Below are 26998 nucleotides of genomic sequence, written 5' to 3' on the forward strand. Positions count from 1 at the left end.
CACAGGGTTAGATACAGAGTAAAGCTCCCTCTGCACTGTCCCCATCAAACACTCCCAGGACAGGTACAGCACGGGGTTTGATACAGAGTAAAGCTCCCTCTACACTGTCCCTATCAAACACTCCCAGGTCAGGGACAGCACGGGGTTAGATACTGAGTAAAACTCCCTCTACACTGTCCCCATCAAACACTCCCAGGACAGGTACAGCACGGGGTTAGATACAGAGTAAAGCTCCCTCTACACTGTCCCCATCAAACACTCCCAGGACAGGTACAGCACGGGGTTAGATACAGAGTAAAGCTCCCTCTACACTGTCCCCATCAAACACTCCCAGGTCAGGGACAGCACGGGGTTAGATACAGAGTAAATCTCCCTCTACACTGTCCCCATCAAACACTCCCAGGATAGGTACAGCACGGGGTTAGATACAGAATAAATCTCCCACTACACTGTCCCCATCAAACACTCCCAGATCAGGTACAGCACGGGGTTATATACAGAGTAAAGCTCCCTCTCCACTGTCCCCATCAAACACTCCCAGGACAGGTACAGCACTGGGTTAGATACAGAGTAAAGCTCCCTCTTCACTGTCCCCATCAAACACTCCCAGGACAGGAACAGCACGAGGTTAGATACAGAGTAAAGCTCCCTCTACACTGTCCCCATCAAACACTCCCAGGACAGGTACAGAACGGGGTTAGATACAGAGTAAAGCTCCCTCTACACTGTCCCCATCAAACACTCCCAGGACAGGTACAGCACGGGGTTAGATACAGAGTAAAGCTCCCTCTACACTGTCCCCATCAAACACTCCCAGGACAGGTACAGCACGGGGTTAGATACAGAGTAAAGCTCCCTCTACACTGTCTCCCATCAAACACTCCCAGAACAGGTACAGCACGGGGTTAGATACAGAGTAAAGCTCCCTCTACACTGTCCCCATCAAACACTCCCAGGACAGGTACAGCACGGGGTTAGATACAGAGTAAAGCTCCCTCTACACTGTCCCCATCAAACACTCCCAGGACAGGTACAGCACGGGGTTAGATACAGAGTAAAGCTCCCCCTACACTGTCCCCATCAAACACTCCCAGGACAGGTACAGCACGGGGTTAGATACAGAGTAAAGCTCCCTCTACACTGTCCCCATCAAACACTCCCAGGACAGGTACAGCACGGGGTTAGATACAGAGTAAAGCTCCCTCTACACTGTCCCCATCAAACACTCCCAGGACAGGTACAGCATGGGGTTAGATACAGAGTAAAGCTCCCTCTACACTGTCCCCATCAAACACTCCCAGGACAGGTACAGCACGGGGTTAGATACAGAGTAAAGCTCCCTCTACACTGTCCCCATCAAACACTCCCAGGACAGGTACACACGGGGTTAGATACAGAGTAAATCTCCCTCTACACTGTCCCCATCAAACACTCCCAGGTCAGGTACAGCACGGGGTTAGATACAGAGTAAAGCTCCCTCTACACTACCCCATCAAACACACCCAGGACAGGTACAGCACGGGGTTAGATACAGAGTAAAGCTCCCTCTACACTGCCCCCATCAAACACTCCCAGGACAGGTACAGCACGGGGTTAGATACAGAGTAAAGCTCCCTCTACACTGTCCCCATCAAACACTCCCAGGACAGGTACAGCACGGGGTTAGATACAGAGTAAAGCTCCCTCTACACTACCCCATCAAACACACCCAGGACAGGTACAGCACGGGGTTAGATACAGAGTAAAGCTCCCTCTACACTGTCCCCATCAAACACTCCCAGGACAGGTACAGCACGGGGTTAGATACAGAGTAAAGCTCCCTCTACAAGGTCCCCATCAAACACTCCCAGGACAGGTACAGCACGGGGTTAGATACAGAGTAAAGCTCCCTCTACACTGTCCCCATCAAACACTCCCAGGACAGGTACACACGGGGTTAGATACAGAGTAAAGCTCCCTCTACACTGCCCCCATCAAACACTCCTGGGAGAGTTGCTTACAAATGGCCTCACTCAATCCCTCTGATTCGCAGACTTTCATTCAATATTCTGTTTGGTGGCCCTGAGTACCCAGAGGGTGAAAGGTCAATGTTTTGCCTGCTGACCCTGGCCACCGAGGATCGGAAGGGGCCTTCCGCCATTGGTTCTTACCGTCATCCAATGTGATGCCCTGGATGGATATGGTCCGGAACGGCACCTCGCAATCCGGAACGTCTGACTCTGTTTCTGCCTCCGCTGGTGTTGGCTTCCCCGACGCCACTTCCGTTGGCCCCTTGCCGCTGTCACCACCCCGTCCGATCTCCCGAGACTCCGATTCTGGGAACGGGCGGCCCTCCGCCGCGTCCAAAAGGGTCGGAGGTGAGGAATTATGGGGAGGTGCGACCTTTTGCGCGCACATCCCACGACCCTCGTCCTGGAAGGCACACGGGCTGTAAGCTGGGGCCTGACCCTGGGCGGCGACGCTGGGATCGGGGCGGCGAGGTGGTGAGCCGGGGAGGCCGAAGCGATCTCCCGGGCCTGGACGGTAGGAGCCGGTTGCCGAGCAGGGCAATGCCCAATGGGGAGGCGAATAGGAGCAGGAAGGCCCCAGTGGGGGATGGGCCAAAGGTTGGCCACGGTCTGCTTGGGTCAAAGGGTAGCTGTGGTTGCGCTGGGCCAAGGGGTGGCCGCGATTGGCTTGGGTGCTGGGGTAGCACGGGCTGGACGGGCTGAAGGGCTGGGTCAAGGGTCGCCCGTCGTCGCACTGGCTCAAAGGTTGGCCGGGCTCGGATCGGGTCAACGTGGGCGCGAATCCGGGAGCGCAGGGCTCGTTCCAGCCTGCGTGGATCAGGAACCCGTGAGGCGGGAAAGGGCTGGCTCTGCCATAGAGCTGGGACCCCGGGCACGCCGGGTTGGAGAGGGAGATGGACGGCGACGACATCGGCCCCTGGTCAGAGGCTGAGGCGGGTAGCGGGTATTCGACGGGGGAACGGAGGGGAGTGGTGAGGCCTAACTCAAAGGCCTGGTAGGGTTCTTCTTTGATGGGAACTAGAAGCAGAATGAAGAGAAGCGGGTGGTTAGAAACCGGTAATTATTTATCAGCTTTGCTTTCCATCAGCTCTGCGTGCCATAGCGACGCTCACGCTCGACAAGGCGGAGACTGTGAGTTGGAGTCTCTGTGTCATAGAATCATAGAATTTACAGTGCAGATGGAGGCCATTCAGCCCATCGAGTCTGCACCGGCCCTTGAAACGAGCACTCTACTTAAGCCCATGCCCCCACCCTATCCCCAGAACCCCCACCTAACCTTTTGGACACTAAGGTTTCCTGGCGTGTAGATAATTTATGAGGGACGTGTCATGGGAGTGTCCCTTGAAGAAATGCTTTGTATTATCAAATGGCTTCAGTGATGTAATTGTATGGGTGGAGCTGGGCTGTGGCTCTGGGTTTTTAGTTTCTTTTTTCAGCTGGGAGCTGGGCTGTGGCTCTGAGTTTTACTTTTGGAAGCTGTCTTGTCTCTCTCTCTGCATGTTAAAAGGTGTCTCCAGATCACTTGATAACTTCAAAGTAGTAAATGTTTTCTGGAAGGAATTCAAACCTACTGTTTTGGTAAAAGGGTTTTTTGGTTCATGGATGTTGTTATTGAATTGGAACAGTTAAGGGGAATTAATTAAGGGTTATATATAGAGTACTGTAGCTGTGTGGGGTCTTTATGTTTGTAGTTGATAAATATTCTTACTGTGTGTGTTTATACAAATGTCATGTACGAATTAAGCAAATTCGTAGAATAAAGCTTATTTTTTGATTAAAAGCACCTAAGACCTCTGTTGAATAACATCTGAAAGGCCGGCTCTTGTGCTCATCGTAACCAAAATCAATACCAGTTGTAGGTCAGGTGAACTCCATGATATACTTTGGAGTTTGCTAAACCCAGGCCCATAACAATGGTGCTTAGTATTGGATGAACAAGTCATGGGACATGTTAGTGGGAGGGAGCCGAACCACATTGACTCCATCTACACCTCTTTTTTTTTTTCTTCTGTAAATTTTAGAGTACCCTATTCATTTTTTCCAATTAAGGGGCAATTTAGCGTGGCCAATCCACCTACCCTGCACATCTTTGGATTGTGGGGGCGAAACCCACGCAGACACGGGGAGAATGTGCAAACTCCACACGGACAGTGACCCAGAGCCGGGATCGAAGCTGGGTCCTCGGCGCCATGAGGCAGCAGCGCTAACCCACTGCGCCACCGTGCTGCCAGGCTCCATCTACACTTCTTGCTGCCTGGGGAAAGCGGGCAGCATAACCAAAGGCCCCTCCCTCCCGGGTTACTCACTCTTCCAACTTCTTCCATCGGGCAGGAGATACAGAAGTCTGAGAACACGCACGAACAGACTCAAAAACAGCTCCTTCCCCGCTGTCACCAGACTCCTAAACGGCCCTCTTATGGACTGAACTGATCTCTCCACAGTCTCCTCTGCGACAGACAAACCTGATCATTAACACCATCAAAGAACAGCCAGGTGCGGCTATGCAGAGCTAAGTCGCATGTTCGGCAGCTCCCACTTGGAACGGGCTTTTGGGCTGTTTGCAGGGCCCCCAACGGAATTTTTTCGACATTTCCCGGTCTGGGAAGAAGACTGCAACATTCCCCCGACAGTGTCCCCCAGGAATGGTATGTCTCTTGGTTACCAGACCCGGCAGAAACAGTAAAAGATTTGTCTGGAGCTGCAGGAATAGACAAAAGCCTCTTCCAGCTTGCAGGCGGGGGAAGGGCAAGCTTAAAGGCTTCAAGCTGACTTGAGGGCCTTTATTAAAGGTCATTTCTAGCAGCAGAGGGAACAACTGTGAAAGATCTCACCAGGGCCATTGAAGAAGCGGGGACGAGGTTTCCGGTGGCGGCCATGGAGGAGTAGGTCGCGCATTCGGCAGCTCCCGTCTGGAACGGACACTTAGACCTTTTTCAGGAGTTTCCACTGACTTTTTGGGGCAGATTGGTGAAGCGAACACTGCCAAAAGGATTCCCTCTCGAGACTTCCGGTTGCGGCTATGCGGAGCTAAGTCGCACATTCGGCGGCTCCCGCAAAAACGGACTTTTGGGCTCTTTTCTGGCCCCCAAGGGCACTTTTTCGACGTTTCCCGGTGTGGGAAGGAGTTAATAATAGCTCCCCTTCAGTATATGGCTTTAATTAGGAGCGGGGCGACAAAAAAAGGCGGTGGTGGACCCGAAGAAGGGAGGGAAGTAGGACAAAATGGCGGAGGGCGGAGACCAGGCAGCGTGGAGGCAGTGGGCGGAGGAGCAACAGGAGGGTATCCAGCGCTGCCTCAGAGAGATTAAAACGGACCTGCTAGAGCCGATGTAGGCTTCTATTAATAAGCTGCTGGAGACCCAGACGGCCCAGGGGGTGGCGATCCGAGAGGCTCAACAAAAGATCTCTGACAATGAGGACGAGATCTTAGTCCTGGCGGTAAAGGTGGAGGCGCACGAGGCGCTCCACAAGAAATGGCAGGAGCGGTTCGAGGAGATGGAGAATCGGTCGAGGCGGAAGAATCTGTGGATTCTGGGCCTCCCGGAGGGGCTGGAGGGGTTGGACGTGGGGGTCTATTTGGTCACCATGTTAAACTCGCTGATGGGAGCGGGGTCCTTCCAGGGGCCCCTGGAGCTGGAAGGGGCCCATAGAGTGTTGGCGAGGAGGCCCAAGGCTAACGAGCCTCCGCGGGCGGTGCTGGTGCGGTTCCATCGGTTCGTCGATCGGGAGTGTGTGCTCAGGTGGGCCAAGAAGGAGAGGAGCAGCAGGTGGGAGAACACGGAGGTTCGGATATATCAGGACTGGAGTTTGGAGGTGGCGAAGAGGAGGGCCGGGTACAATCGAGCGAAGGCGGTGCTGTACAGGAAGGGGGTGAAGTTTGGCATGTTGCAGCCGGCGCGACTGTGGGTTACCTACAAGGACCGGCACCATTATTTTGAGTCTCCGGAGGAGGCGTGGGCCTTTGTTCAGGCCGAGAAGCTGGACACAGACTGAGGGTCGGGATGGGCGATTGGGGACTGTGGTGGATATGTTATGCCTATTTTTGGTTCGGGGGGGGGGGGGGCCTTTGCATTGTTTTGGGTTTCTTTTTCTCTGTGTTTTTCTCTTTCGGGTTGGGGAGGGTGGATGGGGCGGGTTGGGCACTGTTTTGGTTGGTGGCGGGGCCTGGTAGGTGGAGAGGGCGGGATTTTTTCCCACGCTGAAGACAGGGGGGCGGGGGGGGGGAGCGAGGATTGTTTCTCGTGCTTAGAACGGAACGGAGGGGGGAGGGGGAGAGCCTGTGGATGGGGAGCGGGAGTGGCCGGGGTCAGCAGGAAGCAGCTGACTTGCGGAAGTGCAATGGGGGGAGTAAACCAGCTAGGATGGGTCCGAGCCGGGGTGGGGGGGAGGGGAGATCGAGTTGCTGCTGCTATGGTCAAGGAGGAGCTGGAGCGAGTGGGGTGGGTCGAGACGGGGGTATGCCGCTGTGGGGGACGGGCCGGGTGTGGGGTGCGGGCGCGTGGCTGGCCGAGGAGGGGTCATGGCTAGTCGGCGGGGGAGGGGGGCGGGTTGCCCCCTGATCCGGCTGATAACCTGGAATGTAAGGGGACTGAATGGGCCGGTTAAGCGGGCCCGGGTGTTCGCGCACCTGAAGGGGCTGAAGGCGGATGTGGTCATGCTCCAGGAGACACACCTGAAGGTGGCAGACCAGGTAAGATTGAGGAAAGGGTGGGTAGGTCAGGTGTTTCACTCGGGGCTAGATGCCAAAAATCGAGGGGTGGTGATCTTGGTGGGAAAGAAGGTGTCATTCGAGGCGTCGAGCATTGTGGCAGATAATGGCGGTAGGTACATAATGGTAAGTGGTAAGTTGCAGGGAGAGAGGGTGGTACTGGCCAATGTGTATGCCCCGAACTGGGACGATGCGGGTTTTATGCGGCGTATGTTGGGTCGGATCCCAGACTTGGAAGTGGGGGGCCTGATAATGGGGGGAGACTTTAACACGGTGTTGGATCCTGCACTGGATCGCTCCAGGTCTAGGACGGGTAGGAAGCCGGCGGCGGCTAGAGTGCTGAGGGGGTTTATGGACCAAGTGGGAGGGGTGGACCCTTGGAGATTTGCAAGGCCGGGGGCGAGGGAATTTTCATTCTTCTCACATGTCCATAAGGCTTATTCTCGAATTGACTTTTTCATTTTGAGTAGGGCGCTGATAGCGAGAGTAGAGGATACCGAGTAATCGGCAATAGCCATTTCGGACCATGCCTGCATTGGGTGGACTTGGCGATGGGGGAGGAGAGGGACCAGCGCCCGCTGTGGCGCTTGGAGGTGGGGCCGTTGACGGACGAGGAGGTGAGCGAGCGGGTCTGAGGAAGTATAGAGAGGTACTTGGAGACCAACGACAATGGGGAGGTCTGAGTGGGGATGGTATGGGAGGCACTGAAGGCGGTGGTGAGGGGAGAGCTGATCTCCATTAGGACCCACAAGGAGCGGAGGGAGCGGGGGGAGAGGGAGAGGCTGGTGGGGGAGATGGTGAGGGTAGACAGGAGGTATGCGGAAGAGCCTGAGGAAGGATTGTTGAGGAAGAGGCGCAGCCTCCAGGCCGAATTCGACCTGGTGACCACCAGGAAGGCGGAGGTGCAGTGGAGGAAGGCCCAGGAGGCGGTCTACGAGTATGGGGAAAAGGCAAGCCGGATGCTGGCGCATCAGTTTCGGAAGCGGGACGCAGCTAGGGAGATCGGGGGAGTTAAGGATAGGGGAGGGAGTGTGGTGCGGAGTGGGGTTGGCATCAATGGGGTCTTCAGGGACTTCTACGAGGAATTGTACCGATCCGAGCCCCCATGGGAGGAGGGAGGGATGGGCCGCTTCCTGGACCAATTGAGGTTTCCAAAGGTGGAAGAGGGACTGGTGGCGGGACTGGGGGCCACGATTGGGCTGGAGGAGCTGATCAAAGGTATAGGGGCACCACGGTAGCATAGTGGATAGCACAATTGCTTCACAGCTCCAGGGTCCCAGGTTCGATTCCAGCTTGGGTCACTGTCTGTGCGGAGTCTGCACATCCTCCCCGTGTGTGCGTGGGTTTCCTCCGGGTGCTCCGGTTTCCTCCCACAGTCCAAAGATGTGCGGGTTAGGTGGATTGGCCATGATAAATTGCCCTTAGTAACCACAATTGCCCTTAATGTTGGCTGGGGTCACTGGGTTATGGGGATAGGGTGGAGGTGTTGACCTTGGGTGGGGTGCTCTTTCCAAGAGCCGGTGCAGACTCGATGGGCCGAATGGCCTCCTTCAGCACTGTAAATTCTATGATGAAGCATGCAGGCGGGGAAGGCACCGGGGCCGGAAGGTTTCCCAGTCGAATTCTATAAAAAATATATGGACCTGTTGGGCCCGCTGTTAGTTAGGACCTTTAATGAGGCAAGGGAGGGGGGGGGCTTTACCCCCGACGATGTCCCGGGCACTGATCTCCTTGATCCTGAAGCGGGACAAGGATCCCCTGCAATGTGGGTCTTACAGACCGATTTCCTTGCTAAATGTAGATGCCAAGGTGCCGGCGAAGGTCTTAGCCACGAGGATTGAGGATTGTGTGCCGCAGATCATCCACGAAGACCAGACGGGGTTTGTGAAGGGGAGACAGTTGAACGCGAATGTGCGGAGGCTTTTGAACGTTATCATGATGCCGGCGAGGGAGGGGGAGGCAGAGATAGTGGTGGCGATGGACGCTGAGAAAGCCTTCGATAGGGTAGAGTGGGGGTACCTGTGGGAGGTGCTGAAGAGGTTCGGGTTTGGGGAGGGGTTTGTCAGGTGGGTTAGGCTGTTGTACGAGGTCCCGATGGCGAGTGTGGCCACAAATAGGAGGAGGTCCGAGTACTTTCGGTTGCACCGAGGGACGAGGCAGGGGTGTCCCCTGTCCCCCCTGCTCTTCGCACTGGCGATTGAGCCCGTGGCTATGGCACTGAGAGAGTCGAGGAACTGGAGGGGGTTGGTGCGGGGTGGGGAGGAGCATAGGGTGTCGCTTTATGCGGACGACCTGCTGCTGTATGTGGCGGACCCGGTGGGAGGAATGCCAGAGGTAATGAGGATCCTTAGGGAATTCGGGGACTTTTCGGGGTACAAGCTCAATATGGGGGAGAGCGAGCTGTTCGTAGTTCAGCTAGGGGACCAGGAGAGGGGGATTGGCGAGCTCCCACTAAAAAGGGCGGAGAGGAGCTTCAGATATTTGGGGGTCCAGGTGGCCAGGAGCTGGGGGGCCCTGCATAGGCTTAACTTTACAAGGCTGGTGGAGCAAATGGAGGAGGAGTTCAAGAGCTGGGACGCGTTGCCGCTGTCCCTGGCGGGTAGGGTGCAGTCAATCAAAATGACGGTGCTCCCAAGGTTTCTGTTCCTGTTCCAGTGCCTCCCCATGTTTATCCCGAAGGCTTTTGTCAGGCGGGTTAACAGGAGTATAATGGGGTTTGTGTGGGCGCGAGGGACTCCGAGGGTGAGAAGGGTGTTCCTGGAGCGGAGTCTAGACGGGGGGGGGGGGGGCTGGCGCTGCCCAACCTCTGTGGGTACTACTGGGCCACCAATGCGACGATGGTGCGCAAGTGGGTGATGGAGGGGGTGGGGGCTGCATGGAAGAGGCTGGAGACGGCGTCCTGTGTGGGTACGAGTCTGGGGGCGCTGGCAACGGCGCCGCTGCCGCTCCCTCCAAGGAGGTATACCACGAGCCCGGTGGTGGTGGCAGCCCTCAAAATCTGGGGGCAGTGGAGGCGGCATAGGGGGGAAGTTGGGGCCTCGGCGTGGACCCCATTACGGGGGAACCACCGGTTCACCCCAGGAAGAACAGGTGGAGGGTTTGCGGGGTGACACAGGGCAGGGATACGAAAGTTAGGGGACCTGTTTGTGGACGGGAAGTTCGCGAGTTTGGGTGAGCTGGAGGAGAAGTACGGGCTCCCCCCGGGAAACACCTTCAGGTACTTACAGGTAAGGGCGTTTGTCAAACGGCAGGTGGTGGAATTCCCACGGCTACTGCCACACACAGTACAGGACAGGGTGCTCTCGGGGGGGTGGGTGGGTGGGAGTGGGGAAGATCTCGGAAACTTACCAGGTGATGCAGGAGGAGGAGGAGGCCTCGGTGGTGGAGTTGAAAGATAAGTGGGAGGAGGAGTTGGGAGAGAAGATCGAAGAGGGGACGTGGGCAGATGCCCTAGGGAGGGTGAACTCTTCCTCTTCGTGCGCGAGGCTCAGCCTCATACAGTTTAAGGTGCTGCACAGGGCACACATGACCGGGACAAGGATGAGCCGGTTCTTTGGGCGTGAGGACAGGTGTGTTGGGTGCTCAGGGAGCCCAGCAAATCACACCCATATGTTCTGGGCATGCCCAGCGCTGGAGGAATTTTGGAAGGGCGTAGCGAGGACGGTGTCGAGGGTGGTAGGATCCAGGGTCAGACCGGGCTGGGGGCTCGCAATATTTGGGGTGGCAGAGGAGCCGGGAGTGCAGGAGGCGAAAGAGGCCGGAATTCTGGCCTTTGCGTCCCTGGTAGCCCGGCGAAGGATTCTCCTTCAGTGGAAAGATGCGAGGCCCCCAAGCGTGGAATCCTGGATCAGCGATATGGCAGGGTTCATTAAATTGGAGAGGGTGAAATTCGCCTTGCGAGGGTCGGTACAAGGGTTCTTTAGGCGGTGGCAACCGTTCTTAGACTTCCTGGCAGAACGCTAGACATTGGTCAATGGCAGCAGCAGCTCGGGGGGTGGGGGGGGGGGGGGTTTACTTTATGTTTGTTTATGTTATTTACACTGGAGGGTCTGAGGGGGTGTATACACCTGTTGTGTTAAGTCGGGGTGTTAATGTTAATTTATTATTTAGGCACGGGGGGGAGGGGTTTGGGGGGTTGCTTTTTTAGATTGTGTTTTGTACTTAACCCTGTTGGGTTCTTTTTTCTTTCTCATTTTGTTATTGATATTTTATGAAAACCTTTAATAAAAATTATTTAAAAAAAAAACACCATCAAAGACCAGAATCATCACAGAATCGCTACAGTGCAGAAGGAGGCCATTCGGCCCATCGAGTCTGCACCGACCCTTGAAAGAGCACCTTACCTAAGCCCACTCCCTCACCCTATCCTCATAACCCAGTAACCCCACCTAACCTTTTTAGACACTAAGGGCAATTTATCACGGCCAATCCACCTAACCTGCACATCTTTGGACAGTGGGAGGAAACCGGAGCCCCCGGAGGAAACCCACGCAGACACGGGGAGGACGTGCAGACTCCGCACAGACAGTGACCCAAGGTCGGAATTGAAGCCGGGGTCCCTGACGCTGTGAGGCAGCAGTGTTAACCACTGTGCCATCATTCTGCCATCACGATATGTCAGCCAGCGTCACCCACATCCTGTCACTGAATAAAAACCCATTGCACCCCATGACCACACTTTAGGAGAGGAGTCTGAGGGAGGGGAGACTGAAGGAGGGGAGACCTGAGGGGAGGGGAGAAGGGGGAGAGGGGAGACTGAGGGTGGGGAGGCTGAGGAGGGGAGACCGAGAGAGCGAGGAGGCTGGGGGAGAGGGGCTGAGGGGAGGGAGGCTGAGGGTGGGGATGCCGAGGGAGGGGTTTCCGAGGGAGGGGTTGCCGAGGGAGGGGAGGCGGATGGTTGGGAGGAAGAGAGATGGGAGGCTGAGGGAGGCGAGTCTGGAGGAAGGGAGACTGGGGGCTGAGGGAGCGGAGACCTGAGGGATGGGAGGCTGGGGAAGGGGAGGCAGAGTGATGGGAGGATAAGGAAGGACGAACTGAGTAACATGGGAGAGCCAGTTCTGTATCTATCTTGCCAGCTCATCTCTGATCCTGTACAACTTCACCTTCTGTACCATGAGGGACCCTGTCAAAGGCCTCACTGAAGTCCATGTAGACAACATCCACTGCCCTACCTTCATCAATCATCTTTGTCACTTCCTTGAAAAACTCTATCAAGTTAGTGAGACACGACCTCCCCTTCACAAAACCATGCTGCCTCTCACTAATACGTCCATTCGCTTCCAAATGGGAGTAGATCCTGTCTCGAAGAATTCTTTCCAATAATTTCCCTCCCACTGATGTAAGGCTCACCGGCCTGCAGTTCCCTGGATTATCCTTGCTACCCTTCTTAAACAGAGGAACAACATTGGCTATTCTCCAGTCCTCCGGGACCTCCCTGTAGCCAGCGAGGAGACAAAGATTTCTCTCAAGGCCTCAGCAATTTCCTCCCTTCCCTCTCTCAGTATTCTGGGGTAGATCCCATCAGGCCCTGGGGACTTGTCTACCTTAATGTTTTTCAAGACCCTAAATACTTCCTCCTTTTGATCTCAATGTGACCCAGGCTCTCTACACATCTTCCCCAGACTCATCATCCACCAAGTTCTTCTCTTTGGTGAATACAGAGTGGGGGGGGGGGGCAGGGAGTGAGGGAGGCGAGAGATCACTACCACCACTCAGGAGTAGTGGCGCCCCACATCCTGTGCACAGATTCAGGGCGACCTGGTCATTCCCCTTCCCAAGACTGTCCTCCCTCAGCCTCCCTCCCTCAGCCTCCCCTCCCTCAGCCTCCCCTCCCTCAGCCTTCCATCCCTCAGCCTCCCATCCCTCAGCCTCCCATCCCTCAGCCTCCCATCCCTCAGCCTCCCATCCCTCAGCCTCCCATCCCTCAGCCTCCCATCCCTCAGCCTCCCATCCCTCAGCCTCCCATCCCTCAGCCTCCCATCCCTCAGCCTCCCATCCCTCAGCCTCCCCTCCCTCAGCCTCCCCTCCCTCTGCCTCCCCTCCCTCTGCCTCCTCTCGCTCTGCCATCCCTCAGCCTCCCATCCCTCAGCCTCCCATCCCTCAGCCTCCCATCCCTCAGCCTCCCATCCCTCAGCCTCCCATCCCTCAGCCTCCCATCCCTCAGCCTCCCATCCCTCAGCCTCCCATCCCTCAGCCTCCCATCCCTCAGCCTCCCATCCCTCAGCCTCCCATCCCTCAGCCTCCCATCCCTCAGCCTCCCATCCCTCAGCCTCCCATCCCTCAGCCTCCCATCCCTCAGCCTCCCATCCCTCAGCCTCCCATCCCTCAGCCTCCCATCCCTCAGCCTCCCATCCCTCAGCCTCCCATCCCTCAGCCTCCCATCCCTCAGCCTCCCATCCCTCAGCCTCCCATCCCTCAGCCTCCCATCCCTCAGCCTCCGCTCCCTCAGCCTCCGCTCCCTCAGCCACCGCTCCCTCAGCCACCGCTCCCTCAGCCACCGCTCCCTCAGCCACCGCTCCCTCAGCCACCGCTCCCTCTGCCTCCCCTCCCTCTGCCTCCCCTCCCTCTGCCTCCCCTCCCTCTGCCTCCCCTCCCTCTGCCTCCCCTCCCTCTGCCTCCCCTCCCTCTGCCTCCCCTCCCTCTGCCTCCCCTCCCTCTGCCTCCCCTCCCTCTGCCTCCCCTCCCTCTGCCTCCTCTCCCTCTGCCTCCTCTCCCTCTGCCTCCTCTCCCTCAGCCTCCTCTCCCTCAGCCTCCTCTCCCTCAGCCTCCTCTCCCTCAGCCTCCTCTCCCTCAGCCTCCCCTCCCTCAGCCTCCCCTCCCTCAGCCTCCTCTCCCTCAGCCTCCTCTCCCTCAGCCTCCCCTCCCTCAGCCTCCCCTCCCTCAGCCTCCCCTCCCTCAGCCTCCCCTCCCTCAGCCTCCCCTCCCTCAGCCTCCCCTCCCTCAGCCTCCCCTCCCTCAGCCTCCCCTCCCTCAGCCTTCTCTCCCTCAGCCTTCTCTCCCTCAGCCTCCCAACCCTCAGGTCTCCCCTCCCCCAGTCTCTCCTCCCCCAGATTCCCCTCCCCAGACTCTCCTCCCTCAGCCTCCCATCCCTCCGCCCCTCCTCCTTCAGCCTCCCCTCCCTCAGCCTCCCCTCCCTCAGCCTCCCCTCCCTCAGCCTCCCCTCCCTCAGCCTCCCCTCCCTCAGCCTCCCCTCCCTCAGCCTCCCCTCACCCACCTCCCGTCCCCCCCCCGTCCCCCCGTCCCTCAGCCTCCCGTCCCTCTCTGTGAGTGCGGGAGAGGTGGTGGAAGTCTGGCCGGACTCAGCCGGAGCGATGAGCAAGTGGGCATGGCGCCAATGTGAAGTCAGCCTGACGGTCAGCAGCAGTCCACGCGAATGGCGGTCGATGGCGGGCACTCACCGGGCAGATACTGGAAGGCCTGGCACGGACTGCGTTTCCTCTTGCCGTTGCAGACCAGGAAAAGGACCGGGGCGGCTCTGCTGAGGGTCCGGTTACGATACGGGGGCACCTCGGCCACGATCAGGGACTGCACAGAATGGGAGGACAGAGTAAGAGAAACTACAGAGAGCTCAGTAAACAGTGAGAGCACAGAACACACCGGGAGATACAATCAAAGATACCTGGGAGTGAGTTACAGACTGGAATCTAATCGAGGGGTTCGGGTGGTTTATATATAGAATAACAGATACCCGGGAGTGAGTTACAGACTGGAATCTAATCGAGGGGTTTGGGTGGTTTATATATAGAATAACAGATACCCGGGAGTGAGTTACAGACTGGAATCTAATCGAGGGGTTCGGGTGGTTTATATATAGAATAACATACCTGGGAGTGAGTTACAGACTGGAAGCTAATTGAGGGGTTTGGGTGGTTTATATATAGAATAACAGATACCCGGGAGTGAGTTACAGACTGGAATCTAATCGAGGGGTTCGTGTGGTTTATATATAGAATAACAGATACCGGGGAGTGAGTTACAGACTGGAATCTAATCGAGGGGTTTGGGAGGTTTATATATAGAATAACAGATACCCGGGAGTGAGTTACAGACTGGAATCTAATCGAGGGGTTTGGGTGGTTTATATATAGAATAACAGATACCCGGGAGTGAGTTACAGACTGGAATCTAATCGAGGGGTTCGGGTAGATTATATATAGAACAACAGATACCCGGGAGTGAGTTACAGACTGGAATCTAATCGAGGGGTTTGGGTGGTTTATATATAGAATAACAGATACCCGGGAGTGAGTTACAGACTGGAATCTAATCGAGGGGTTCGGGTGGTTTGTATATAGAATAACAGATACCCGGGAGTGAGTTACAGACTGGAATCTAATCGAGGGGTTAGGGTGGTTTATATATAGAATAACAGATACCCGGGAGTGAGTTACAGACTGGAATCTAATCGAGGGGTTTGGATGGTTTATATATAGAAGAACAGATACCCGGGAGTGAGTTACAGACTGGAATCTAATCGAGGGGTTTGGGTGGTTTATATATAGAATAACAGATACCCGGGAGTGAGTTACAGACTGGAATCTAATCGAGGGGTTTGGGTGGTTTATATATAGAATAACAGATACCCGGGAGTGAGTTACAGACTGGAATCTAATCGAGGGGTTTGGGTGGTTTATATATAGAATAACAGTTACCCGGCAGTGAGTTACAGACTGGAATCTAATCGAGGGGTTAGGGTGGTTTATATATAGAATAACAGATACCCGGGAGTGAGTTACAGACTGGAATCTAATCGAGGGGTTCGGGTGGTTTATATATAGAATAACATACCTGGGAGTGAGTTACAGACTGGAATCTAATCGAGGGGTTTGGGTGGTTTATATATAGAATAACAGATACCTGGGAGTGAGTTACAGACTGGAATCTAATCGAGGGGTTTGGGTGGTTTATATACAGAATAACAGATACCCGGGAGTGAGTTACAGACTGGAATCTAATCGAGGGGTTTGGGTGGTTTATATATAGAATAACAGATGCCCGGGAGTGAGTTACAGACTGGAATCTAATCGAGGGGTTAGGGTGGTTTATATATAGAATAACATACCTGGGAGTGAGTTACAGACTGGAATCTAATCGAGGGGTTTGGGTGGTTTATATATAGAATAACAGATACCCGGGAGTGAGTTACAGACTGGAATCTAATCGAGGGGTTCGGGTAGTTTATATATAGAACAACAGATACCCGGGAGTGAGTTACAGACTGGAATCTAATCGAGGGGTTTGGGTGGTTTATATATAGAATAACAGATACCCGCGAGTGAGTTACAGACTGGGATCTAATCGAGGGGTTTGGGTGGTTTATATATAGAATAACAGATACCTGGGAGTGAGTTACAGACTGGAATCTAATCGAGGGGTTCGGGTAGTTTATATATAGAATAACAGATACCCGGGAGTGAGTTACAGACTGGAATCTAATCAAGGGGTCTGGGTGGTTTATATATAGAATAACAGATACCCGGGAGTGAGTTACAGACTGGAATCTAATCGAGGGGTTTGGGTGGTTGATATATAGAATAACAGATACCCGGGAGTGAGTTACAGACTGGAATCTAATCGAGGGGTTTGGGTGGTTTATATATAGAATAACAGTTACCCGGCAGTGAGTTACAGACTGGAATCTAATCGAGGGGTTAGGGTGGTTTATATATAGAATAACAGATACCCGGGAGTGAGTTACAGACTGGAATCTAATCGAGGGGTTCGGGTGGTTTATATATAGAATAACATACCTGGGAGTGAGTTACAGACTGGAATCTAATCGAGGGGTTTGGGTGGTTTATATATAGAATAACAGATACCTGGGAGTGAGTTACAGACTGGAATCTAATCGAGGGGTTCGGGTGGTTTATATACAGAATAACAGATACCCGGGAGTGAGTTACAGACTGGAATCTAATCGAGGGGTTTGGGTGGTTTATATATAGAATAACAGATACCCGGGAGTGAGTTACAGACTGGAATCTAATCGAGGGGTTAGGGTGGTTTATATATAGAATAACATACCTGGGAGTGAGTTACAGACTGGAATCTAATCGAGGGGTTTGGGTGGTTTATATATAGAATAACAGATACCCCGGTGTGAGTTACAGACTGGAATCTAATCGAGGGGTTGGGTGGTTTATATATAGAATAACAGATACCCGGGAGTGAGTTACAGACTGGAATCTAATCGAGGGGTTCGGGTAGTTTATATATAGAATACCAGATACCCGCGAGTGAGTTACAGACTGGGATCTAATCGAGGGGTTTGGGTGGTTTATATATAGAATAACAGATACCTGGGAGTGAGTTACAGACTGGAATCTAATCGAGGGGTTCGGGTAGTTTATATATAGAATAACAGATACCCGGGAGTGAGTTACAGACTGGAATCTAATCAAGGGGTCTGGGTGGTTTATATATAGAATAACAGATACCCGGGAGTGAGTTACAGACTGGAATCTAATCGAGGGGTTTGGGTGGTTTATATATAGAATAACAGATACCCGGGAGTGTGTTACAGACTGGAATCTAATCGAGGGGTTTGGATGGTTTATATATAGAATAACAGTTACCCGGCAGTGAGTTACAGACTGGAATCTAATCGAGGGGTTAGGGTGGTTTATATATAGAATAACAGATACCCGGGAGTGAGTTACAGACTGGAATCTAATCGAGGGGTTCGGGTGGTTTATATATAGAATAACATACCTGGAAGTGAGTTACAGACTGGAATCTAATCGAGGGGTTTGGGTGGTTTATATATAGAATAACAGATACCTGGGAGTGAGTTACAGACTGGAATCTAATCGAGGGGTTTGGGTGGTTTATATACAGAATAACAGATACCCGGGAGTGAGTTACAGACTGGAATCTAATCGAGGTGTTTGGGTGGTTTATATATAGAATAACAGATACCCGGGAGTGAGTTACAGACTGGAATCTAATCGAGGGGTTAGGGTGGTTTATATATAGAATAACATACCTGAGAGTGAGTTACAGACTGGAATCTAATCGAGGGGTTTGGGTGGTTTATATATAGAATAACAGATACCCGGGAGTGAGTTACAGACTGGAATCTAATCGAGGGGTTCGGGTAGTTTATATATAGAACAACAGATACCCGGGAGTGAGTTACAGACTGGAATCTAATCGAGGGGTTTGGGTGGTTTATATATAGAATAACAGATACCCGCGAGTGAGTTACAGACTGGGATCTAATCGAGGGGTTTGGGTGGTTTATATATAGAATAACAGATACCTGGGAGTGAGTTACAGACTGGAATCTAATCGAGGGGTTCGGGTAGTTTATATATAGAATAACAGATACCCGGGAGTGAGTTACAGACTGGAATCTAATCAAGGGGTCTGGGTGGTTTATATATAGAATAACAGATACCCGGGAGTGAGTTACAGACTGGAATCTAATCGAGGGGTTCGGGTAGATTATATATAGAATAACAGATACCCGGGAGTGAGTTACAGACTGGAATCTAATCGAGGGGATCGGGTGGTTTATATATAGAATAACAGATACCCGGGAGTGAGTTACAGACTGGAATCTAATCGAGGGGTTTGGGTGGTTTATATATAGAATAACAGATACCCGGGAGTGAGTTACAGACTGGAATCTAATCGAGGGGTTTGGGTGGTTTATATATAGAATAACAGTTACCCGGGAGTGAGTTACAGACTGGAATCTAATCGAGGGGTTCGGGTAGTTTATATATAGAACAACAGATACCCGGGAGTGAGTTACAGACTGGAATCTAATCGAGGGGTTTGGGTGGTTTATATATAGAATAACAGATACCCGGGAGTGAGTTACAGACTGGAATCTAATCGAGGGGTTTGGGTGGTTTATATATAGAATAACAGATACCCGGGAGTGAGTTACAGACTGGAATCTAATCAAGGGGTCTGGGTGGTTTATATATAGAATAACAGATACCCGGGAGTGAGTTACAGACTGGAATCTAATCGAGGGGTTCGGGTAGATTATATATAGAACAACAGATACCCGGGAGTGAGTTACAGACTGGAATCTAATCGAGGGGTTTGGGTGGTTTATATATAGAATAACAGATACCCGGGAGTGAGTTACAGACTGGAATCTAATCGAGGGGTTCGGGTGGTTTGTATATAGAATAACAGATACCCGGGAGTGAGTTACAGACTGGAATCTAATCGAGGGGTTAGGGTGGTTTATATATAGAATAACAGATACCCGGGAGTGAGTTACAGACTGGAATCTAATCGAGGGGTTTGGATGGTTTATATATAGAAGAACAGATACCCGGGAGTGAGTTACAGACTGGAATCTAATCGAGGGGTTTGGGTGGTTTATATATAGAATAACAGATACCCGGGAGTGAGTTACAGACTGGAATCTAATCGAGGGGTTTGGGTGGTTTATATATAGAATAACAGATACCCGGGAGTGTGTTACAGACGGGATTCTAATCGAGGGGTTTGGATGGTTTATATATAGAATAACAGATACCCGGGAGTGAGTTACAGACGGGATTCTAATCGAGGTATTCGGGTGGTTTATATATAGAATAACAGATACCCGGGAGTGAGTTACAGACTGGAACCTAATCGAGGGGTTTGGGTGGTTTATATATAGAATAACAGATACCCGGGAGTGAGTTACAGATGGGATTCTAATCGAGGGGTTCGGGTGGTTTATATATAGAATAACAGATACCCGGGAGTGAGTTACAGACTGGAATCTAATCGAGGGGTTTGGGTGGTTTATATACAGAATAACAGATACCCGAGAGTGAGTTACAGACTGGAATCTAATCGAGGGGTTTGGGTGGTTTATATATAGAATAACAGATACCAAGGAGTGAGTTGCAGACTGGAATCTCATCGAGGGGTTCGGGTGGTTTATATATAGAATAACAGATATCCGGGAGTGAGTTACAGACTGGAATCTAATCGAGGGGTTAGGGTGGTTTATATATAGAATAACAGATACCCGGGAGTGAGTTACAGACTGGAATCTAATCGAGGGGTTCGGGTGGTTTATATATAGAATAACATACCTGGGAGTGAGTTACAGACTGGAATCTAATCGAGGGGTTTGGGTGGTTTATATATAGAATAACAGATACCTGGGAGTGAGTTACAGACTGGAATCTAATCGAGGGGTTCGGGTGGTTTATATACAGAATAACAGATACCCGGGAGTGAGTTACAGAGTGGAATCTAATCGAGGGGTTTGGGTGGTTTATATATAGAATAACAGATACCCGGGAGTGAGTTACAGACTGGAATCTAATCGAGGGGTTAGGGTGGTTTATATATAGAATAACATACCTGGGAGTGAGTTACAGACTGGAATCTAATCGAGGGGTTTGGGTGGTTTATATATAGAATAACAGATACCAGCGCGTGAGTTACAGACTGGAATCTAATCGAGGGGTTTGGGTGGTTTATATATAGAATAACAGTTACCCGGGAGTGAGTTACAGACTGGAATCTAATCGAGGGGTTCGGGTAGTTTATATATAGAACAACAGATACCCGGGAGTGATTTACAGACTGGAATCTAATCGAGGGGTTTGGGTGGTTTATATATAGAATAACAGATACCCGCGAGTGAGTTACAGACTGGGATCTAATCGAGGGGTTTGGGTGGTTTATATATAGAATAACAGATACCCGGGAGTGAGTTACAGACTGGAATCTAATCGAGGGGTTCGGGTAGTTTATATATAGAACAACAGATACCCGGGAGTGAGTTACAGACTGGAATCTAATCGAGGGGTTTGGGTGGTTTATATATAGAATAACAGATACCCGCGAGTGAGTTACAGACTGGGATCTAATCGAGGGGTTTGGGTGGTTTATATATAGAATAACAGATACCTGGGAGTGAGTTACAGACTGGAATGTAATCGAGGGGTTCGGGTAGTTTATATATAGAATAACAGATACCCGGGAGTGAGTTACAGACTGGAATCTAATCAAGGGGTCTGGGTGGTTTATATATAGAATAACAGATACCCGGGAGTGAGTTACAGACTGGAATCTAATCGAGGGGTTCGGGTAGATTATATATAGAATAACAGATACCCGGGAGTGAGTTACAGACTGGAATCTAATCGAGGGGTTCGGGTGGTTTATATATAGAATAACAGATACCCGGGAGTGAGTTACAGACTGGAATCTAATCGAGGGGTTTGGGTGGTTTATATATAGAATAACAGATACCCGGGAGTGAGTTACAGACTGGAATCTAATCGAGGGGTTTGGGTGGTTTATATATAGAATAACAGTTACCCGGGAGTGAGTTACAGACTGGAATCTAATCGAGGGGTTCGGGTGGTTTATATATAGAATAACAGATATCCGGGAGTGAGTTACAGACTGGAATCTAATCGAGGGGTTAGGGTGGTTTATATATAGAATAACAGATACCCGGGAGTGAGTTACAGACTGGAATCTAATCGAGGGATTCGGGTGGTTTATATATAGAATAACATACCTGGGAGTGAGTTACAGACTGGAATCTAATCGAGGGGTTTGGGTGGTTTATATATAGAATAACAGATACCTGGGAGTGAGTTACAGACTGGAATCTAATCGAGGGGTTCGGGTGGTTTATATACAGAATAACAGATACCCGGGAGTGAGTTACAGACTGGAATCTAATCGAGGGGTTAGGGTGGTTTATATATAGAATAACAGATACCCGGGAGTGAGTTACAGACTGGAATCTAATCGAGGGGTTCGGGTGGTTTATATATAGAATAACATACCTGGGAGTGAGTTACAGACTGGAATCTAATCGAGGGGTTTGGGTGGTTTATATATAGAATAACAGATACCTGGGAGTGAGTTACAGACTGGAATCTAATCGAGGGGTTCGGGTGGTTTATATACAGAATAACAGATACCCGGGAGTGAGTTACAGACTGGAATCTAATCGAGGGGTTTGGGTGGTTTATATATAGAATAACAGATACCCGGGAGTGAGTTACAGACTGGAATCTAATCGAGGGGTTAGGGTGGTTTATATATAGAATAACATACCTGGGGGTGAGTTACAGACTGGAATCTAATCGAGGGGTTTGGGTGGTTTATATATAGAATAACAGATACCCGGGAGTGAGTTACAGACTGGAATCTAATCGAGGGGTTTGGGTGGTTTATATATAGAATAACAGTTACCCGGGAGTGAGTTACAGACTGGAATCTAATCGAGGGGTTCGGGTAGTTTATATATAGAACAACAGATACCCGGGAGTGATTTACAGACTGGAATCTAATCGAGTGGTTTGGGTGGTTTATATATAGAATAACAGATACCCGCGAGTGAGTTACAGACTGGGATCTAATCGAGGGGTTTGGGTGGTTTATATATAGAATAACAGATACCCGGGAGTGAGTTACAGACTGGAATCTAATCGAGGGGTTCGGGTAGTTTATATATAGAACAACAGATACCCGGGAGTGAGTTACAGACTGGAATCTAATCGAGGGGTTTGGGTGGTTTATATATAGAATAACAGATACCCGCGAGTGAGTTACAGACTGGGATCTAATCGAGGGGTTTGGGTGGTTTATATATAGAATAACAGATACCTGGGAGTGAGTTACAGACTGGAATCTAATCGAGGGGTTCGGGTAGTTTATATATAGAATAACAGATACCCGGGAGTGAGTTACAGACTGGAATCTAATCAAGGGGTCTGGGTGGTTTATATATAGAATAACAGATACCCGGGAGTGAGTTACAGACTGGAATCTAATCGAGGGGTTCGGGTAGATTATATATAGAATAACAGATACCCGGGAGTGAGTTACAGACTGGAATCTAATCGAGGGGTTCGGGTGGTTTATATATAGAATAACAGATACCCGGGAGTGAGTTACAGACTGGAATCTAATCGAGGGGTTTGGGTGGTTTATATATAGAATAACAGATACCCGGGAGTGAGTTACAGACTGGAATCTAATCGAGGGGTTTGGGTGGTTTATATATAGAATAACAGTTACCCGGGAGTGAGTTACAGACTGGAATCTAATCGAGGGGTTCGGGTAGTTTATGTATAGAACAACAGATACCCGGGAGTGAGTTACAGACTGGAATCTAATCGAGGGGTTTGGGTGGTTTATATATAGAATAACAGATACCCGCGAGTGAGTTACAGACTGGGATCTAATCGAGGGGTTTGGGTGGTTTATATATAGAATAACAGATACCCGGGAGTGAGTTACAGACTGGAATCTAATCGAGGGGTTCGGTTAGTTTATATCTCGAACAACAGATACCCGGGAGTGAGTTACAGACTGGAATCTAATCGAGGGGTTTGGGTGGTTTATATAGAGAATAACAGATACCCGCGAGTGAGTTACAGACTGGGATCTAATCGAGGGGTTTGGGTGGTTTATATATAGAATAACAGATACCCGGGAGTGAGTTACAGACTGGAATCTAATCGAGGGGTTCGGGTAGTTTATATATAGAACAACAGATACCCGGGAGTGAGTTACAGACTGGAATCTAATCGAGGGGTTTGGGTGGTTTATATATAGAATAACAGATACCCGCGAGTGAGTTACAGACTGGGATCTAATCGAGGGGTTTGGGTGGTTTATATATAGAATAACAGATACCTGGGAGTGAGTTACAGACTGGAATCTAATCGAGGGGTTCGGGTAGTTTATATATAGAATAACAGATACCCGGGAGTGAGTTACAGACTGGAATCTAATCAAGGGGTCTGGGTGGTTTATATATAGAATAACAGATACCCGGGAGTGAGTTACAGACTGGAATCTAATCGAGGGGTTCGGGTAGATTATATATAGAATAACAGATACCCGGGAGTGAGTTACAGACTGGAATCTAATCGAGGGGTTCGGGTGGTTTATATATAGAATAACAGATACCCGGGAGTGAGTTACAGACTGGAATCTAATCGAGGGGTTTGGGTGGTTTATATATAGAATAACAGATACCCGGGAGTGAGTTACAGACTGGAATCTAATCGAGGGGTTTGGGTGGTTTATATATAGAATAACAGTTACCCGGGAGTGAGTTACAGACTGGAATCTAATCGAGGGGTTCGGGTGGTTTATATATAGAATAACAGATATCCGGGAGTGAGTTACAGACTGGAATCTAATCGAGGGGTTAGGGTGGTTTATATATAGAATAACAGATACCCGGGAGTGAGTTACAGACTGGAATCTAATCGAGGGGTTCGGGTGGTTTATATATAGAATAACATACCTGGGAGTGAGTTACAGACTGGAATCTAATCGAGGGGTTTGGGTGGTTTATATATAGAATAACAGATACCTGGGAGTGAGTTACAGAGTGGAATCTAATCGAGGGGTTCGGGTGGTTTATATACAGAATAACAGATACCCGGGAGTGAGTTACAGACTGGAATCTAATCGAGGGGTTAGGGTGGTTTATATATAGAATAACAGATACCCGGGAGTGAGTTACAGACTGGAATCTAATCGAGGGGTTCGGGTGGTTTATATATAGAATAACATACCTGGGAGTGAGTTACAGACTGGAATCTAATCGAGGGGTTTGGGTGGTTTATATATAGAATAACAGATACCTGGGAGTGAGTTACAGACTGGAATCTAATCGAGGGGTTCGGGTGGTTTATATACAGAATAACAGATACCCGGGAGTGAGTTACAGACTGGAATCTAATCGAGGGGTTTGGGTGGTTTATATATAGAATAACAGATACCCGGGAGTGAGTTACAGACTGGAATCTAATCGAGGGGTTAGGGTGGTTTATATATAGAATAACATACCTGGGAGTGAGTTACAGACTGGAATCTAATCGAGGGGTTTGGGTGGTTTATATATAGAATAACAGATACCCGGGAGTGAGTTACAGACTGGAATCTAATCGAGGGGTTTGGGTGGTTTATATATAGAATAACAGATACCCGCGAGTGAGTTACAGACTGGGATTTAATCGAGGGGTTTGGGTGGTTTATATATAGAATAACAGATACCCGGGAGTGAGTTACAGACTGGAATCTAATCGAGGGGTTCGGGTAGTTTATATCTCGAACAACAGATACCCGGGAGTGAGTTACAGACTGGAATCTAATCGAGGTGTTTGGGTGGTTTATATAGAGAATAACAGATACCCGCGAGTGAGTTACAGACTGGGATCTAATCGAGGGGTTTGGGTGGGTTATATATAGAATAACAGATACCCGGGAGTGAGTTACAGACTGGAATCTAATCGAGGGGTTCGGGTAGTTTATATATAGAACAACAGATACCCGGGAGTGAGTTACAGACTGGAATCTAATCGAGGGGTTTGGGTGGTTTATATATAGAATAACAGATACCCGCGAGTGAGTTACAGACTGGGATCTAATCGAGGGGTTTGGGTGGTTTATATATAGAATAACAGATACCTGGGAGTGAGTTACAGACTGGAATCTAATCGAGGGGTTCGGGTAGTTTATATATAGAATAACAGATACCCGGGAGTGAGTTACAGACTGGAATCTAATCAAGGGGTCTGGGTGGTTTATATATAGAATAACAGATACCCGGGAGTGAGTTACAGACTGGAATCTAATCGAGGGGTTCGGGTAGATTATATATAGAATAACAGATACCCGGGAGTGAGTTACAGACTGGAATCTAATCGAGGGGTTCGGGTGGTTTATATATAGAATAACAGATACCCGGGAGTGAGTTACAGACTGGAATCTAATCGAGGGGTTTGGGTGGTTTATATATAGAATAACAGATACCCGGGAGTGAGTTACAGACTGGAATCTAATCGAGGGGTTTGGGTGGTTTATATATAGAATAACAGTTACCCGGGAGTGAGTTACAGACTGGAATCTAATCGAGGGGTTCGGGTGGTTTATATATAGAATAACAGATATCCGGGAGTGAGTTACAGACTGGAATCTAATCGAGGGGTTAGGGTGGTTTATATATAGAATAACAGATACCCGGGAGTGAGTTACAGACTGGAATCTAATCGAGGGGTTCGGGTGGTTTATATATAGAATAACATACCTGGGAGTGAGTTACAGACTGGAATCTAATCGAGGGGTTTGGGTGGTTTATATATAGAATAACAGATACCTGGGAGTGAGTTACAGACTGGAATCTAATCGAGGGGTTCGGGTGGTTTATATACAGAATAACAGATACCCGGGAGTGAGTTACAGACTGGAATCTAATCGAGGGGTTAGGGTGGTTTATATATAGAATAACAGATACCCGGGAGTGAGTTACAGACTGGAATCTAATCGAGGGGTTCGGGTGGTTTATATATAGAATAACATACCTGGGAGTGAGTTACAGACTGGAATCTAATCGAGGGGTTTGGGTGGTTTATATATAGAATAACAGATACCTGGGAGTGAGTTACAGACTGGAATCTAATCGAGGGGTTCGGGTGGTTTATATACAGAATAACAGATACCCGGGAGTGAGTTACAGACTGGAATCTAATCGAGGGGTTTGGGTGGTTTATATATAGAATAACAGATACCCGGGAGTGAGTTACAGACTGGAATCTAATCGAGGGGTTAGGGTGGTTTATATATAGAATAACATACCTGGGAGTGAGTTACAGACTGGAATCTAATCGAGGGGTTTGGGTGGTTTATATATAGAATAACAGATACCCGGGAGTGAGTTACAGACTGGAATCTAATCGAGGGGTTTGGGTGGTTTATATATAGAATAACAGTTACCCGGGAGTGAGTTACAGACTGGAATCTAATCGAGGGGTTCGGGTAGTTTATATATAGAACAACAGATACCCGGGAGTGATTTACAGACTGGAATCTAATCGAGGGGTTTGGGTGGTTTATATATAGAATAACAGATACCCGCGAGTGAGTTACAGACTGGGATCTAATCGAGGGGTTTGGGTGGTTTATATATAGAATAACAGATACCCGGGAGTGAGTTACAGACTGGAATCTAATCGAGGGGTTCGGGTAGTTTATATATAGAACAACAGATACCCGGGAGTGAGTTACAGACTGGAATCTAATCGAGGGGTTTGGGTGGTTTATATATAGAATAACAGATACCCGCGAGTGAGTTACAGACTGGGATCTAATCGAGGGGTTTGGGTGGTTTATATATAGAATAACAGATACCTGGGAGTGAGTTACAGACTGGAATCTAATCGAGGGGTTCGGGTAGTTTATATATAGAATAACAGATACCCGGGAGTGAGTTACAGACTGGAATCTAATCAAGGGGTCTGGGTGGTTTATATATAGAATAACAGATACCCGG

The 26998-nt window shown here is 50.2% G+C and overlaps 1 protein-coding gene across 1 annotated transcript in view; it reads right to left on the minus strand.

The window, feature by feature from the left end:
* Positions 1 to 26998, minus strand: part of LOC140419817 (nuclear factor of activated T-cells, cytoplasmic 4-like) — a 637302-nt gene that overhangs the window by 57656 nt on the left and 552648 nt on the right. The window contains exons 7-8 of the mRNA XM_072503830.1: positions 14115 to 14241; positions 2151 to 3026 (exon numbers count right to left, since the gene is read on the minus strand). Of these exons, the coding sequence (XP_072359931.1) occupies positions 2151 to 3026; positions 14115 to 14241 (1003 nt within the window). The remainder of the gene's footprint in view (positions 1 to 2150; positions 3027 to 14114; positions 14242 to 26998) is intronic.

The sequence above is a fragment of the Scyliorhinus torazame genome, chromosome 5 (genome assembly GCF_047496885.1).
Source record: "Scyliorhinus torazame isolate Kashiwa2021f chromosome 5, sScyTor2.1, whole genome shotgun sequence".
Lineage (NCBI taxonomy): Eukaryota > Metazoa > Chordata > Chondrichthyes > Carcharhiniformes > Scyliorhinidae > Scyliorhinus > Scyliorhinus torazame.